The sequence below is a fragment of the Cyprinodon tularosa genome, unplaced genomic scaffold, assembly GCF_016077235.1.
Source record: "Cyprinodon tularosa strain WSP-4 unplaced genomic scaffold, ASM1607723v1 ctg41, whole genome shotgun sequence".
Lineage (NCBI taxonomy): Eukaryota > Metazoa > Chordata > Actinopteri > Cyprinodontiformes > Cyprinodontidae > Cyprinodon > Cyprinodon tularosa.
Genome location: NW_024039130.1, coordinates 987,113 through 1,005,469, shown reverse-complemented (window position 1 = coordinate 1,005,469; position 18,357 = coordinate 987,113). Strand labels below are relative to the sequence as shown.

At 36.4% G+C, this 18,357-nt stretch overlaps 1 protein-coding gene across 2 annotated transcripts in view; it reads left to right on the top strand.

The window, feature by feature from the left end:
* The window catches only part of LOC119792101 (Down syndrome cell adhesion molecule-like protein 1 homolog), a 139,105-nt gene that overhangs the window by 112,011 nt on the left and 8,737 nt on the right, over positions 1-18,357 (top strand). Inside the window, exons 22-34 of one of the 2 annotated variants that reach the window (XM_038298569.1) lie at positions 114-267; positions 2,784-2,901; positions 3,096-3,259; positions 4,442-4,540; positions 10,594-10,782; positions 12,999-13,127; positions 13,273-13,431; positions 13,651-13,809; positions 16,265-16,295; positions 16,413-16,531; positions 16,663-16,776; positions 17,091-17,285; positions 17,397-17,705. In XM_038298569.1, coding sequence (XP_038154497.1) covers positions 114-267; positions 2,784-2,901; positions 3,096-3,259; positions 4,442-4,540; positions 10,594-10,782; positions 12,999-13,127; positions 13,273-13,431; positions 13,651-13,809; positions 16,265-16,295; positions 16,413-16,531; positions 16,663-16,776; positions 17,091-17,285; positions 17,397-17,705 — 1,939 coding nt within the window. Of the gene's footprint in view, positions 1-113; positions 268-2,783; positions 2,902-3,095; positions 3,260-4,441; positions 4,541-10,593; positions 10,783-12,998; positions 13,128-13,272; positions 13,432-13,650; positions 13,810-16,264; positions 16,296-16,412; positions 16,532-16,662; positions 16,816-17,090; positions 17,286-17,396; positions 17,706-18,357 lie in introns of both variants that reach the window. The other variant, XM_038298568.1, reaches the window with a different exon arrangement.

Sequence of the window (18,357 nt, the reverse complement as noted above, 5' to 3'; positions counted from 1 at the left end):
GCACATTCATCCAATCATACAAACACTTACATGTTCATTCTCCAAAGCACAGATAAGTATGTGCCCAGATTGAAAGCTTATGCACTCTTTGTTTTTGTCTGTATTTTTTTTAGCTTCCAAGTGAGTATGAAGCTAATCCAGAACTCCTACTTTATCGAATCACCCACCTGAACCACCGACAGCAGTACCTGATCTGGGCTGCTGCTGTCACCACTGCGGGCCGTGGAAACTTTAGTGACAAAGTTACCGTGGAGCCAGCTGCCAAGGGTGAGTCCTTTTATGTCATGTTGACATAGTTCAGCCGCTTTGGGTTCATAGTTCAGAGCTTCATTATATCAAATGTCCTCCACAGTACTTCCCAGTTAATTGAAAACATGGATTAAAGACTCTACATTTTAACAACTTATTTAATATTATTATGCAATATACAAATTTTTGTCAAGTATTTCTAAAGGTATAGAGCAAAATATCTGATGTTGCTTCTCTGGTATTCATAGACTAACACAGAAAATTGAAAACTGACATTAGTAATTATATTATCAGACTATCTGCTTTCTTTGAGTCTTGAGTCACAGTGTTTACTTACAAGCTGCTCATAGCCAGCCAACTGTAGTTCTACACCATTGTTTAGCTTAATAAGAATGATGTTTAGTACAACTTAATATTCCTCAGCATCACTCCAATAGCTATGTTTCTTGTTCTAGAGGGTAAGGGAAAATGAAGTAGTCCTTTATAAGCCAACTGACTGACGATGAGCAGCAAGAAAGGGATGAGAGGTAGCACTACATAGTACTACATTCCATTAAGGCATACAAAATGTTCACTTAGGATTTTCTCTTTCATCTCATTGAAATTAATTGTATATGTAGGAAGTACTGTAGGACCTCAGCATATACTTAGCTTTTCTTAGATTTTGCATTTTTGTTTCAGACACAAGTCTGCAGGAATTAATCAGTTGGTCTCTTTGAGTAAAAAGAATGTAGAAACTAGTTACTCAACAATACCCCTCAAACCAAGCGTAAGTAGTATTATACTAGCAAAATTATGTATCTTGTTCATCATTAAAAACATTTGCCATCTTTTAAAAAAAAGAAAAAAAAAAGAGACTGGAGGGTGTTAAAATTATTAATCAAATAGTAAAAGCATACATAAATCTTGTCTAAAATTATGAATTATGTTTTGGACAGCATCCTTTAAATCATTCACCTACAAGTCTATAATTAACAGATGTGTTTTTTAAAAATAGGTAGCAGAAAGTTGTCATTATTTGTGCAATTAAAAATAAAAGGGGATTATTTAGGTATTTATGACATATTTCATTTGAGTCTATTGGGTTGATTGTTCTTTTAACTGTTTGTACCTTTGTATAAACCACTGTGACACTATTAATGCTGGAGTGGTTGCTGCTCTTCAAACCTCTTACTAGGTTAGGAATAAAAGCCAGTTTCCTGAAGGATGTTTTTTCCTAATATCACTCAACTTCTTCTCACTTTGTCCCTCAATTGGCTCACTTCTTGATTGATTTTTGTATTGCTGCCTGTTAAGACTTCATAACGGTATCCAATGATTTAAGAGTTCAAGGTGCAAATAAAATGCCTCCAGCCAACAAGATGATCAGGGGGAAGACAAACAGCTGGAAAAGTAACAAGAGGAAGACAAAAAGGAAACAAGGAGAGTACTCAACAGGAGTAGACTAAGCTACACCAGACAGAGGCAGGGTTCAGGAAGTGAGCATGTCAGTTACAGTTAATCAATAGGCTTTTAGATCCTAATGTAGAATAAAGATGTATGAATGAACTACCCCTTTCTTTACCTCTTCATTCCTCTGATCGCTAAAGGATTTTCAGCGTGTTAGTGTGGGTGCTTGGGTCATCTGATCAGCAGCTGTTAGAAAAAACTGTTTCCTCCAGGCTAGCACACTCAGTACTTAAATTAACCTTAACACAAGTGCACAAGAGCACAGCCATTAAGACACCAAGAATGGAGAAGAAAAAGAAAGAAAAGCTGATGGAGTAGCATTGAAAATAGAGGCTATTGTTTTCTATCTTCTGTCTTTCTTCCCTCTTATAATCTTTCTTTCTTTAATGTTATGGGTAACACAACATTTTAAACTACATGTCTTAAAAATCTGAGATAATGTTTTTTTTAAACATTTTCAGGATGCTCAGTACAGTATTTAAGAAAATTCACTGATAAACAATGGAAACATTGTCTAATCGCATAATACCATGGTGCTCTCGAAGAAGCTAAAAAACATTGTTAGGTTCATTATTTTTAGAATGTTATAACAGAATTATGCAATAAAGTAACCAAATAAACAAATTAGTTCTTCACTTTTTAAATTTTAAGCCTTCTCTATGACAGTGCCAGTCAGCTCACTAAATTATAGTAAAAAAAAACTTGGCTGAGCATAAAATAAGAGAGCATACAACTTTGAAAACTGTTATAAAGTGTCTACCATAAGCAAAAAAATGCTGAACAAAGTATTAACACTAAGAACACCTATATCTGTGGCCCATTAATAACAAATATTGCTTTTTGTATAAATTTTTTTAATTAAGTAAATACTCAAATTAAATTTTGGAATTGTACTCTTTTGCTTTTCATTTGAGTTTGTGCTACTACAAGAAAAGATTGCTTTATTTTAATGCTTTCACACATATATGCCAGGGGTGCTTATAGATGTGCATGCTGCTGTATTGGATTACCTTTAGCCATTTTTGCATTTATGTAAAATAAACCCTTTCATTTGATTCTACATTCATCTTTACATTTTTGAACAGCTCCTGCCAAAATCCTATCATTTGGCGGTACAGTAACCACTCCATGGATGAAGGAGGTGCGTCTGCCTTGTAGTTCTGTGGGTGAACCAACACCTTCAATAAAATGGACGAAAGACAGGTGATCATCTTTTAATTACATAAAAGTAATTATTCATGTAATATGTGGTTAAGTCCTTAAAATAATTAAAACAGAAAATGTTTTTAGCTTTCTGCTTTGGACCGTTGTAATAGAAAAGTTCAATCAAATGGTGGGGCACTTTGATATGAATTTGTTACTATTATTTGTCGATAATGTTTCTTATTTTCTTTTAGTGAGGATACAGCGATCCCAGTGTCTGTCGATGGACAGCGCTTAATTCTGGCCAATGGAACACTAGTGCTGCGATCTGTGAAAGCTGAAGACTCTGGTTATTACACATGCACAGCCACCAACACGTTGGGCTTCGACACCATAATAGTCAATCTTTTAGTGCAAGGTATGAACGTATGATTTCAGTTGGAATATTTGACTTTTTAAAAATAATCTATCATCTATCAAACATGCCATTTAAAGTATCTAGACTTATCTTTGATTTTATATTTTTCAAGAGAAAAAACTAAAATTTCATAATATGGCACTTGTATTATAGCAATGTATAGTACTCAGTGTAAAGTTTCTCTTCAAAATAAGTCATCCCAGACCCATTAGTGTTTTAACCACTAGCAACAAACTTAGTATCTCCCTAATTTACATTACCAGTGACAACATAACTTAGTAGGGCAATGTTGCAGACCTTGTGCTTCACCACTTTTTTTGACGACTCCACAGAAGCTCAATTGGTTTTAGGTCTAAAGATGTGCTTAACCAGTTGTTTTGCAATCAGAATATATTTATTGTACTGGGCAATAAAGTGTTTAATGAAATTATATATGGACTTTCATATATTGTTCTGTGAACACAGGCCTGACTGGTGGTGTCCTAGAACAATAAATGAAAGACCTAACTGAAGACCTAACCTGTTTGACCTCTAAACTGGTTAAGTCTCTCTTTTTGGCCCTGAAGACCAAGAAGAGAGACTTAACCAGTTTGGAGATCAAAGTTCTGCTAACAGAGAGTTGAGCAGCAGAATTGAAGGACCAGTAAAACCCAAGCACTGGGAAATAAATTACAATATCTGTTTATGCTGTGTCAGCTGTAGGATGTTGTTACAGAAGTAAAAATTAAAATCTTTTTTCCAAATATATGAAGAAAAATTTCTTGCTAATGCAAGAAAGTCAATGTAAACTATTTGTGGAGGCAAGAGGTGCATCATATGATGTAAATGTCTAATATGATTTTGCTACAGTATCAATGAATACTACTAAACATTCTGCAAAATCTCCTTTTAGTACACACACACACAGGCCTACTATACATCTCCAGACCATGTCTATCATCACACTCTCCATATCTCTCAATGCAAAAACATAAAAATGTTGACAGCAAAATTCTAATTTGATTAATTCAGACAGGTCCTAACCCAAAAATTACACATTTTGTGTAATAACAAAGCCAATAAGTATTGTCCCATGACAAGATGTTATAAAGTATGTATAGGACTGTGAGGGGTATATTCAGTTTTGTGTGGTATTGTATTTACAGACATTTTGTGCACTGACCTCTCTTTGCTCTTTCATAGTGCCTCCAGATCAGCCTCGTTTGACAGTATCCACCACCTCCACCTCTTCTATTACCCTTGCCTGGATTCCAGGGGACAATGGAGGCAGCTCCATCAGAGGCGAGTTACCCTACCAAAATATTAAGTCTCTTTGTTTTGGTTGAACATAAACAAGGATTAATTTAAATGAAATGACATGGCAACAGACTGCCTTGATGAGCGTGACACAAGATGCTATTTAAAAAATATTTTAAAAAAACAAGTCATGTTTCCGGAACAGAAGGACCCAAAATTCAACGAGAGACAGACAGTCGGATAATTCAAAGCATTTATTAAACTGAGCGGGCATGGTATCAGCGGCTTGGCAGTTTATCATTGGAAACTCTGTTTAAAGAAAGGTTAGTGACCACGTAAATCTAATGGAGGAAGAAAAGAACGTGAGTCACTAAATTGCTTTAACAGTTCAGTTCATCTCCAAAAAACACGGTAGTATCCAGCCAGTGGGCTGTCAACAAGATGCAGCAGGCAGCCCCCAGAGTGTCCCAGATGCTGCAGCGATGGATAACATGCAGGAGTCTGAAGCCAGGTCAGGCATATAGATCAGAATAGGAACATGCAGGCTCAGAGGTCCATGAGTCCAAAGACAGTTCAGGCAAACCGTTCAGACGGGAACAGCCAGGCTCAGTGGTTGAGAGGCAGATCGGGTTAGGATTAGGAAATCAAAAACACTATGGTACTCTAAAAGCCACTCTCTCCAGTGAGATCAGACAGTAACAGGCACGCAAGTGGATGAGAGGCATATCATGTCAGGATCAGGAAATCAGAAACACTATGGTATGCTAAAAGCCATTCTCTCCACTGAGATCAGACTGGTACAGGCATGCATAGTGGATGAGAGGCAGAACAGGTCAGATAATCAGAAACACTATGGAGCGCTAAAAATCCTCTCTCCACTAGCCCTCGAGAACAAGAACAAGATAATCTGACCCTAGGTCAGCTGGGTTGAGTACTTTAAATAGAGGCAGGAGCAGGTAGATCAGATGAGCGGTAATGAGCAACCGGGCAGAGTAGACAGGTGAATGGAATGAATAATGAAGCCAGTCATCAGTGCCAAGACATGGCAAAACCAAGTTTGTCAATGTTCTTCGCAATATTTCTCAAACTGCAAAATACTTACCGTAAATTCTCTAATATAGGCCCGGGCCTTTATTTCACTCAAGTGCATCGCGGTCCAGGCCTTTATTGGATAGAGGCCAGAATTAGAGACAGGCCTCTATTGCTATTTGAGCAAAACAGACTACCAGTGGAATGAATAAAAATGAGATTTTGCGTCTATTTGAACCTATAAAACACTAGGTTCATTTATTGAAAAAGTACAGTTACCATGTCTCGCTTGGTTTGAAGTAAAAAAAAAAAAAAAATCCTCCAATTCTGTTTAATTCTCCTCCTCAGTTTTTCTCCTCCTCTTCATCTCTCCCTTTAATCTCCTCATCACTCGCGCTCCTCCTGTTCTGCTGCGTGTCTGTTCTCTTCCTCGCGCAGACGGGCAGCAGTCAGGGCCTGTCGTCCAGCTGCGCAGGGCTGTGGTACTTGTATGTTACTTACTACCACAAGTATAATGTTGAGGTATGCCCAGAAAAAACGTTCATAGCCCCGGCCTGTATTAGAGACCGGCCATTATTTACCTCCTCTGACAGCGAGACCGGCCAATGTTAGAGTCCCGGCCGCTATTGGAATACAGGCCAATATTAGAGAATTTACGGTATTTTAAGATATATATTCAAAATGAAATAATCCATCCAGATTTGGCCAGGTCGTATATTAGCTCTCATGTTTAGTTTATTTAATTTCAGTTCTAATGTTAAATTGGGTCGGTTAATTGTCCTTTTTTTGTAAAAAAGTACAGATAAATTGTTCCACTGCATAATTATTTAAGTTAAGAGCTTGTGTTTTAAATAGAGGTCATGAAATTCCTAAAAGTTTATTAAAAGGCAATGATACACTAACCTGACAACAGCCAGATGCATGTCTCGCTCCGCCTAGCTCCACTCACATACATCTGGGACACCGCCATAGGAATTGCCTTTACTGAAGGCTGGGCCTTATCAAAACTCCTTGCATATGATTGGATAAGCCACTTGTCTGTCATCTTTATCGATGTGCTATTTCAACCACTCACACCGAAGCTACCCCGTGACGCTGTGAGAGCTACGCATGAAAAAAAACAAAACAGAACAGCCGACATCTTGGATATAGCAACAGTGGAATCAGCGCAATGTCGGTAAATGATCAATGTCGTTTGTGCCATGAAAATGTGCGGATAAAAGGCAACATTGTGCACAGCAGACTTATTTTAAAAAAAGAAGCCAACCAAAAAAGTATAGACGAATGACTTACAGAACTCGCTTCTCCACTACGTCACATGCAGGACACAACGCCCTGCGTCCTGATTGGCCAGACCATAAATTCGGTTGGGGAAATCACTTTCAATGAGCGTTGTCCCAGATGTATGTGAGTGGAGCTAGGCGGAGCGAGACATGCATCTGGCTGTTGTCAGGTTAATGATACACAGGAACACACTTTCTTTTCTGCTAATGGACAGTAATTGGTATTAGCTATACGGCAAGTTAAGATTAGACAAAAACACAGCAAGTAAATAAATACTTTCTACTTTCAGACAAGTGGCTCAACCATAGATCTAAGATTTTTGGTCCTCATTAATATTAATATTAATTACACAATGTTTAATGATACAGCCTAATAAAATTGACAATTGCTCCTAAGCAACAGCAAACATAAATTTAGTGAAAAACTAGGTTTGGAATACACCTGACTGATTGCATAAGAATTTGTTCATACCTGAGAGAAGATTAGAAATAGGAAAACACTGATGAATTAAATATTTTCTCCTGAATTACATATACAAAGGATCTAAGAACAATATTTTTTTTGTACGAACACTTTTTGCATGAGGCCAATGACTCTAGTGCAATCCCTCACACTGTGCATAGATACAACAGTGGAGAGGAAAAACTCCCTTTTAACAGGAAGAGACCTTCAGCAGAACCAGGCTCTGTCTGAGCAGCCTTCTGTCGAGGTTGATTGGGATTCTCGACAGGTTGATTGGAAGCAGACATACAAAATATAGAAGCATGGGTCTATAAATATTGCCTGCTACTCAGGTGGTTCTGTTTGGGAAAGAAACAGTTAAGCAGATGAACTCTCTGAGCCAGATCTCATGTCAAAGGGAGGACACACATTTATTCACAGTAAAAGCTGAGCCCAGAGTTATGTCTAGGAGACTGAACACTGAATGTCCATTCAGTGACATTCTTAGCGCTATTGCATTAGCTAACTCATAAATTATCTTGAGGTCTGCTATGAAATACATTTTCATTCATATTGTGTTAGCATTTGTATTTAAAGTGGTATTTGTCATATTCTTAGTAACATTAGAATTAGGGTTTACTCTTTATATTAATACTGTGAATTACCTTGGTATTCACTGCTATTTTATGCAAACTACATGGGTAAAACACACAGCTAAATTTGTTTAGAAAATATTTATCTTTGGTTTTAGTCAGACACTTATTTCAAGATGTAAGGGTAAATGACTTGTGATTTGTTGTCAACATAATTTAGGTAGGAAAAGGACTTATGCATATGTACAGTATTCTTTAAAAGAGAAATACGATGTGTAGTTATTTGTTTTTAGATCACCCCGATCCAATACAGTTCTGTTTTCATTAGTTGCAGATTAAAAAATAATCTTAATTAACAAAAACTTAAGACCTGAAAAAAATTGACCAGTGTGCAATCTATGTGTTTCACTTAACATACCAACAAAAATATTTATACTTTTAAATAACAGTCTTACATATGAATGGGTTTGTATAGCTTATACAGATTAATTTACCGGAAAATAAACACCTTAGATTTTATGTATAAGAAACTTATATATATATAATATATGACGGGGAAATATTTTGTTAAAAAAGAAATCATTGGGAAGACTTTACAGCAAACATTCTTCAAAACCTCATAGTCACAATAGGCCACTGTTTAAACAATATGGCATTTCACTAACTTGTCACCATAATCAACTAAAACCTACAAAGAATAAATGGAATATTGTCAAGAGGAAGATGATTGACATAAAACTAACAATGTGCCTCCTATATACCTCTGCAAAGCCAGACTGATCACTTCCACAACTACATCAGACTCAAGCAAAAGGAGCCCTGCCTAACAATGGGTGTATAATGCTCTCTATGTGGACATACGTTTCAAAGGGCAGAAAATTCTGTAATTAGTTTCTATTGGTATTGTGTGATATTATAATATTATAATATTATAATATTCTAGTTTACTGAGAAACTGAACTTAGGGTTTTATTTCACTCTAAGCAATTAATCAGTTAGAATAAGGAGGAATAATAAAACACTATGTTATGAATATACTTTATATAAGGTATGAACCCCATTTTTAAATTGAATTACCACATAAATATTGATATTCTAATTGTTTGAAGTGAACCTCTCGATTTTTACTGTCTATTAGTCATATATCGCTGTATGCTTTAATGTGTCTTTTTCGTTTCACATTTTCAGCATTCATTTTGGTCTATTAATTCATTGAGTGGTGTCTTGCTTTTATGTTTCCCTGTAAAATGTGTGTCTGTTTGATTATGGTATTATTGGTGAGCCCTTTGTGCGTAAGGCTGCTGTGTGTGTAGTTGAATAGGCATGCATGCAAATGAATTTTCAGCTGCTGTCTTTGTTCATTCTATTTATCAGGATAAGGGGTGGTGGGAGTGTTGCAGATTCATCTGCCTGATTTCATACTGCTTGTTTTGTCTACCTATAGATGACATATCACACATCAGCTCGTACAGAAAATTCTTAGCTTACTATATAGCTACATCCGGAGCACTATTTTGTGCATTATGGGATGGCGTGAAATGCTGAATAAAAATATATTTAAAAAATCATATTATTTGATTAACAATTTCATAATATAAAAATCTGTACAAAAACTCTGTACATACTAGTCACCAATATGTGGTGAATGTGTTTTGCACATACAAATGTGAAGTAATACAAAATAGACGTGCAAAATCGACATGCAGATTTTACATCAAAAAATGGTACTCCTGACTTGGTACTCTCTCTCTCTCTCTCTCTCTCTCTCTCTCTCTCTCTCTCTCTCTCTCTCTCTCGCTCTATATATATATATATATATATATATATATATATATATATATATATATATATATGTGCACCATTTCTATGTTTGCCTGTCTATAAGGCCTTCTGCAAAGAGACATTTCTGCAATATTCCTACATTTGAACCTGCAACATTTATCCTTGGTCTGAGTTTTCCATTCAGTGTGCATAGTGAAGAAAAGAAAATGCACTGGTTTCTAGATTTACAAAACGTTTAAGCTGGTAAAACCAGTATAATTTTCAAATCAGTTTCAAGTTTGTCTTTTACTGCATTTCTTTTTTTGGCTGTAGTGTGAGGTTCTTTGACACAACTTAAAACTTCCAAATACAGATCAAATTTAGCAACCAATGCAATGCTTTAGAGGATCTCATACCATATGTTTGAGTGAAAGTGGGGGTAAACCGACAGTAAAAAGAATATGGATGCAGAAAAGACACATTCAAATGTGTATAATTGCATTCAGATGATGAGGAACCAAGACAGACGGAGGGTTACATGGAAGGATTCTCAGAGCAGGAGGGAGCTGGCTCTGCAAGGACACTGATTATAAAAACAGTCCCCATATTGCAATCCCACATTTGCATAGATGCTCAGTCAGCACCATCCCAGGCTTTGGGTTTGTAGGTAACTAATGGCGGCATAGATGGAAAGCAGCAACATTTTGCAGTGTATTCCTGCTTCACTGAAAGGCTAGTCTTTCATTGCCATCTGGTGGACAGTAAATGTACCAATATCATGTGTAGAAAGGATTACATTACTTTTTAGTTACTGCACTTTACTGCATTTTTCCACAAATTTGTAATTTAAACAAATCTGTCAGAAGGAAAAATAATTACAAAAAAGAAGCATGGTAGGCTATATTTTTCTCGAATTGGAGGTTTACTTGAACTCATACAGATAAAGTCAACTATTTTTAAATAATATTATGTTTTTTTCTTTTTGTGCAGGTTTTGTGCTGCAGTATTCAGTAGATAACACAGAAGAATGGAAGGATGTTTTCATTAGTTCAACTGAGCGTTCATTTAAACTTGAGAACTTGCGCTGTGGGACCTGGTATAAAGTCAAGTTGGCTGCTAAGAACAGCGTTGGAGCTGGACGCATAAGTGAGATCATTGAGGCGAAAACCCATGGGCGAGGTAAGAGTATGAGATATTGAAGTAATCTATAATAAGACATAAAAGAGTTAGACATATATAAAAAGTATACATATTCATATAAAACTGTAAACAATGCTGTTGTAAAAAAAAATGTATTCAATTTCCTTTGAAAATCTGGTGTTTTATCCATTTTTCATGTAACTTTATTGTTAAGGATGTTCAATAATATAAGTATTGTGCACTAAGACATTAAAATAAGTGCTGACAAGATGTCTTCTCTTACTGAGACTTATTTAATGAGACGAATGCAAAATTATCTTTTGGAATATTTATTTCTTCTTCCATAAGGATGAAAAACATGCAGCCATTTTTTTCAAAAAGTAAATATTTTGTTGGAAAATGAGCAGTTTCAAAAATATTATATACCCTGCTGAGCCTAATATAGATAAAAGGGGAGGGGCTTGTTTAGCTACACTCATTTGCATAAAAGTGACAGCCCTAAAGTAGGCAATTCTCAAAGATGCTTTAATAGTAAAACGTATAGAAAACGTATTATCTGAGATTTATTTTTATTTTTGGGCAAAAAATGTAACAATTATGTTGTGTGTAGACCTATCCTAACTTGTTTAAATCGAGGCTTGATAGGTTCCCTTTAGAAGTGTAACTCTCTCATGTGGCCAAGCTTTCTGTGTTTGTTACTGTAGGTTGCTTTATTGATTAATACATTTCCAGAGTTATTGTACACTCACACATTTCCAAAATTTCACAATTGGTGGATTTCAATTAGTTTCTTATTTCCCAATATTATGATATTTGGAAAGTTACAACAATGCAGTTTGCTGCAGGAAAGGAAGGGTACAGAATGTCGGTTTGGAAATGATAGGGAAAAGATTAGCAATGTTCAGAAGTGATGGTATTCAGTCACTTCTGACCTTGCTCTTTTAACATTGTTTAGCTAAGTATATCCAAGTCTCCACATATACCGGTAGGTCAGTTTTTTACTGAAACAAAATTTTCATAAAGTATTGACAGTGGTCATGATTAAAGAAATGTAGAAGTTGGAAAGAATTACCTTTAGTTTTTGACAACTACAGTAGATGAATATATGAAATGCTTTGTCGGATATAACTCCTAGATTAAGTGAGCAGAGGAAGCAAAACACAGTTAAATAGATGTGATTTACTGGCTATAGCCAAGTTCTCTGGATACTTGCATATGAGATAATCAATAACCTGATTAGAGTTGTAAATAGTTGTATAATTGAAACCAGATGATTACACTGTAAGAAAAGACACAGAACCATTTCTCTCACTTTCTATCATTGAATGAGATCAAGCACCTCCTGTTTTAGGACAGTTATGGTTACCAAAAATGTTTTCTATCTGCTAAATACCAGAGTAAATATTGATATTCTTTTCAATTCATTCAATGGCAGAAGTGGAGAAACATTAGGATTTAAATAAAGTTAAACAATAAATAAAAGATACATAAAAAACACCATAATGATGATGTGACTGTGTTCTGATATTATCGTGCAGCTAATATCAAAGCCAAAAATAAGCAACCTGTTATGAAGATAACTATTGCAGTTCTCCTAAGGTAACTGGGAAGAAACTGTAGAAAGACTGTGCAAGCACAGAGGGAGGGAGTAGAGGAGGACCCATGTGTGCATCAAGGCTACAACTCATCCATTCCTTCCTTTTGTTATGCCATGGGGGGGTGGGAAAAGTACATTATCAACAAAATAATGATGGAGCTCCACTCAAAGTTCATCCTTGAGTACAAATTCCAAATTCCTAACTTAGGAATCCTAAGGATGCCATTTTATTCAATTACGTTTGTTTTATTTCAGCTGCTTTCGTATTCAGGGGTTTCTGCAAGAAGTCATTATAACTTGCCTGTCAAATTGCAAAGTTTTTACATTGAATGTTGTTCTTAACACAACCCCCCCAGATTGCAGTCAGATATTTAAACCACTATATCATGGGGGACTTCAAGCAATTGTACAGAACTATTAACTACATACAAATGTCCAGCCTTCATGAAGGAGACTGATTTTTTTTTTCATGACCATGTTGTCACACAAAAAACATGCGATATAATCTCAGAAGAAAAAAGTATCCAGTTAAGATACATGCTGGAGTTTGGTGGTTGGCAGGTCCCATATGAAACTCCTCTCTGGAGGGGAAAAAATGTCCTGTATTAGCTTTTTCTTTGTTGTAAAACTACCTTTTATATCAATTTTACTTTTATAGAACCTCAGTTCAACAAGGACCAGCCTATCTTCACCTACGTTAACTCCACCCACGCTCGCCTCAACCTGCAGGGTTGGGCCAGTGGAGGCTGTCCAATCACCTCTATGACACTGGAATTTAGACCAAAAGGTAGGACAATGGGTCCGTCTTTGTTTACTTTTGTTTAGCTAAAGATGTTGTTGTTTATTAATCTTACAGGTTTTAAATATAAATTTTCCATGGATTTCCATGGTAAACTACAAAATACCTGAAATAAGAGTTTGTATTTTTACAGGTATGTGGACATGGCAGAATGTCCGTACCAACGCCACCACAGACGTGTTTTTGGCAGAACTTCGTGAAGGCACCTGGTATGAGTTGAAGATGAAGGCATGTAACAGTGCTGGCTGTGGCAACCAGAGTTCTCAGTTTTCAACACCAAACTATGATGGCAGTGAGTAGATAATTATAATTTTTTTGCTTGTTGGTCTAAGCTGTTTCGACACTGCAGCCTTACGCACAGAGAGAATACCAATAATACCATAATCGAATACATATTTTACAGGAAAACATGAAATCAAGACACGACTTTTTTTTTTCTTTTTAGTGTAGTGAACTGTATTGATATAGTCATAAAAGAAGCTGCAGCCAGTATCTCTCTTGTTTTGTACAGGTACGATTCCTCCTATTAAATCCCCCTTGGAAAGAAATGACGATGTGAAGAAATTATTTTCCATTGGCTGTCCTGTGATTCTGGTCACCCTTGGTGTTGCACTGCTGTTTGTCGCCATTCGCAAGAAACGTAAAGAGAAGAGACTGAAGAGACTACGGGGTAAGTGCATGTGTTAGAAAAGACAAAGCATCCAAACATTATAAAAAGCCATGGCCATTGGCATCTTACTGTAGTGTTACAGGTATAAGGAAGCAATTTTGATGATGTGCAAAATACCGTTTATAGCTTAGGATTTAAGCAATACTTTCTGGGAATAATATCCTTCTTTGTTTTTTTGGTTTTTTTTTTTTACATATAGATTAAGGCTCTAACACACCTCAAAGTTTGTTTTATTTTATTTTTAATTTTTTGTCAAATACTCAAAAGCCAAAATATTGTAGTTTTTATTAAAAGAGAAAATCTGTTTAATGAGGATTCAGTTTTCATTCTCCTAACCAATCAATGCACTTTATGATATGAACTGAATATAATCAAACATGTGACAGACTCGTTAAAATCAGTAAAACAGCTATTTAGTTTTAAGCTGTTAGGAAGATCTAATAGAGATCCTAATTTTAGCATGGTTAGCAGTCAACTTTTGGCCAACCACAACAATCTCAGACTGCTGTCATGCCTTCATCATTCCTTTTTTTTCCTAAAGTGTTTTCTTATTTATCTCAATTATTTCATTGAATCACTTTTTTTTCATGACGATAACGAACCATGGATCTTTGATGACTAAAATATGACTAGTCATGGGTTTGAGTTTTCTTCAATAAGACAAGACAAAAATAAAAATTAGCAGGTGGTCAGTCAGATGTTAAAACTGCATCATTGTGCTGTAATCTGCTAACCAGTATCAACCGTGCTGCTGCGTCCACTGCTTGCTGCTTGTTTGGTCACGCAGCCCACCTGGCGTGCAGAGCTGCACATTCTACATGAACACAGATGGATCATAGCAGCAGTGGCAGGGGAGAAAATAACCAAGAATGGTCCAGTACTGCATGCTGAAACCTGACAAACTGATCGTCCAGCTGTGCTTGTGCAGAAATGTGTCTTTGCATGCGCATAGCTCAGAGTCTGCACTTTATGCTCCACACTGATGGTTTATTCTCCCCAGTATGGTTTTTCCTGCTCTCGCTACTCAATAAACTATGTGGCTGATCATCCTCTGCCAAGGCTAAAAACCCCTTTGTCCAACTATTAAGATTTTTATCTCTTCCAGCTCACAAGAGGTATTACTAAGCATTCTTTATTTTCTATCAAAAGGAATCCATAAATTATATCCAAAGAATTATTTCATTGCATACTGTGTATTTTTGGATAAAGCACCAAATGAAAAGGTACATAGATCTTTGGATATTTCTTTCTCATGATTCTCATTTCTATCTATTTAAATATGATGTTAATGTATTGTTATTAAAACATTTTTATGTTTCCTTTGAATATGTCAACATTTTAATTAGCATATTCATTAAATTTTGGTCTGCTTTGTCAGAGCATTACAAGGCAATTATGTAGGTTCTCTCTGTAATTTTTTAAAATCTACTTTGATCCCTGAGCAGCAGTAACAAAGGGGGAAATTCTATACCCAGGAATTGTAGGGTCTAGGCAAGAGTTGTCAGTCTGGTAAAGAATCTGTTTTTTATTCAAAGTTGTAAAGTTACCTTTTTTTGCAACATAAAACTGACTAATACTTCACTAAAACCTTTTTATGATTTTATTTAGATGAAATGGTGGTGGATTGCACACAGTAATCAGAGATTAATTGTTTAAAACCCTTCTGCTCAATACATTTTTTGCACTCATTTCCTATGAACTAAGACACAAATGTCTGCAAAAGGCTGTTTTCTCAATGCAGACATCAATAAACATTGACTGATGTGTAATTTAGTTTTCTATACAAACAATGAAGGGTTTAATGTAAAAAAAGATGATAGCTTTAGCGTAAATTGCTATGAATATTTCTGTGTCGATTTTGGTTTAATACAGACTCAGATATGGGGGTTCAGCTTCTACTTGGGGCTCATCCTTACTATTATTAATTTCTTTGATGAAAAAATAAATACATTATAATTATCAGGTGCATTTGGTTTTGTAGGACTTGACCAATACCTTAGAGCAGGGGTCACTAATGTGGGGCTCGCGGGGACCAAAGGGCCCTCAAGAACCACATGGGCTGCCCTCAGAGTCTTCTGAAAATAAAACAACTCAGTGGGCTAACTTTGAAATTTTACAATATAATGACAATGTATTAAATAGAATAAGTTAAAAGAAATAATAAAATATGTTTCATGGGTCAGTATTGGTAGCCCTTCCTATGACTCAGTACCCTCGAATTGGTCTTTAGCCATAAAAAGGTGGATGACCCCTGCCTTAGAGGTACCAGTGTATTTAAAAAAACATGAAAGTTTGAAGACAGTTTTCTAAAGGTTTTAGGAAAGCCTCACTTTAAAACTATTGAGATGTTCCTATAAGAGATTAGTCTAACATAATAAAAATAATAAAACAAGATTTTTGGTTGCAAATTTTTAATTGCTAAATTAATATGTTTATATATATCTGTTCTTTTTAGATGCTAAAAGTCTGGCAGAGATGCTCATCAGGTGAGATGGTTTTATTGTGTCTAAATATAAAAGTTATATTTTCCCTTAAAGTCAGATCTTTCCACTTTCTTAAACTCACAGACGATCATCTATGCTTATCTTGTTTCTTTGAATTAGTAAAAACAACCGCAGCTTTGACACACCAGTGAAAGGACCTCCTCAGGGCCCACGGCTACACATTGACATCCCCAGAGTGCAGCTGCTAATTGAGGACAAAGAAGGCATCAAGCAAATTGGTGAGAAAAAAAACAGTGTGATGGTTGTGCAATATTAACATAATTACTGCATCAAATCAGTCAATGGATGAAATATTATATAAACTGAGATAATTAAGTTGGCAGAGTTATGTTTATTTTATCTGTTTTAGGAGATGACAAGGCTACTATTCCTGTGACAGACACAGAGTTCAACCAAACTGGGAATCCTCAGAGCTTCTGCACTGGTGTTTCTGTCCATCACCCTGCCCTCATCCAAAACACAGGTCCTTTGATAGACATGTCTGACATCAGACCAGGAACCAGTATGTGTTCTTCTCCATCACTGTTCATTTTAACAAAAACCTCTAGTACAAATGCAATATTTATCATAAAGTAATTGGTGTAAACACCAACTGTGAAAATTTCTGCTTTTCTTCTCAATTTCTGGTCACATTTCAACTTTTTGTCACGGCACTGGGGACAAATATTGGTTCACAAAGTTAAATTTCTCTTGGATTGTTTTTTTCTGTTAATGTCCATCTATTTTCTTTACTGTAAATTCAGTCTGTTTATATGAGTGTGCCATTTTTGCCACCAGACCCAGTGTCACGGAAGAGTGTTAAGTCAGCCCACAGCATCAGAAACCGATACTCCAGTCAGTGGACTCTGACCAAGTGTCAGGCTTCTACGCCAGCCCGCACTCTCACTTCAGACTGGCGCACAGTTGGTTCTCAGCATGGCATCACTGTCACAGAGAGTGACAGCTATAGTGCCAGCCTCTCACAGGACACAGGTTAGTACAAGCATGAAATGACACTTACAGCCATTAACATGTACCACATAAACTGTGTAGAGGACTGGATGCTTACAAGCCTGGACAAAATGTCCCTTTCCTATGTCATAGATAAAGGGCGCAACAGCATGGTGTCCACAGAGAGCGCCTCCTCCACCTATGAGGAACTGGCAAGAGCCTACGAGCATGCAAAGCTGGAGGAACACCTGCAACATGCCAAATTTGAGATTACAGAGTGCTTTATATCTGACAGCTCATCTGATCAGATGACCACAGGTACCAATGACAATGCAGACAGTATGACGTCAATGAGCACACCATCAGAGCCCGGTATCTGCCGGTTCACTGCCTCACCACCCAAGCCCCAAGACTACGATCGTGGCAAGAATGTAGCCGTGCCCATTCCACACCGAGCCAAGAGTAAGTGGTAGCTGCATAACACATTTTTGTTGGTCTGTTTAAAAATAGTATCAAAAAAAAAAAGTCAAAAAGCCTTTATTGTCATTATATTCTGTGACAGATACAATGAGATTTGGGACTTCCATAACAGCTACCGTGAAATAAAAATAAAATAAAAATATATAAAAAATATATAGATATATTAAAAGGAAAGGAAATGTAAACAGTTACAAAATATATATATAAATATATTAAAGGAAATGTAAATCCGTATTTAAGGTCCACATACTTTTAGTAAAACATAAAAATCTTAAGGTACCGTTTGTCATGATGGGTTTCAGAAAAGCCCAGTATGCAGAACACCACGGAGACAGATGAAAAGTTTAACAAGTTTTATTGAGCACAAGCACATGGAATAAACTCAGGAGCTGGTTCAGGCCTGGGGGCAGGTTCACTGGAGTCTGTGAGGATGACAGTTCAGTTAGCTTGGAAGCAGATGAGTTTGAGTTTGAGAGTTTCAGGTTTATACCTTGAGGAGTCCGGGTTTGGCTTTGAGAGAGGAACTGTTGGGTCCAGAGACTGTTTAGTTCAGCAGAGTCCAATAACCGCTTTAGCGTCTTACTTCTAGCGTGAGGGCAGACCTTGGCTTTGGGTTTCCAGCTCTTAGTCCAGA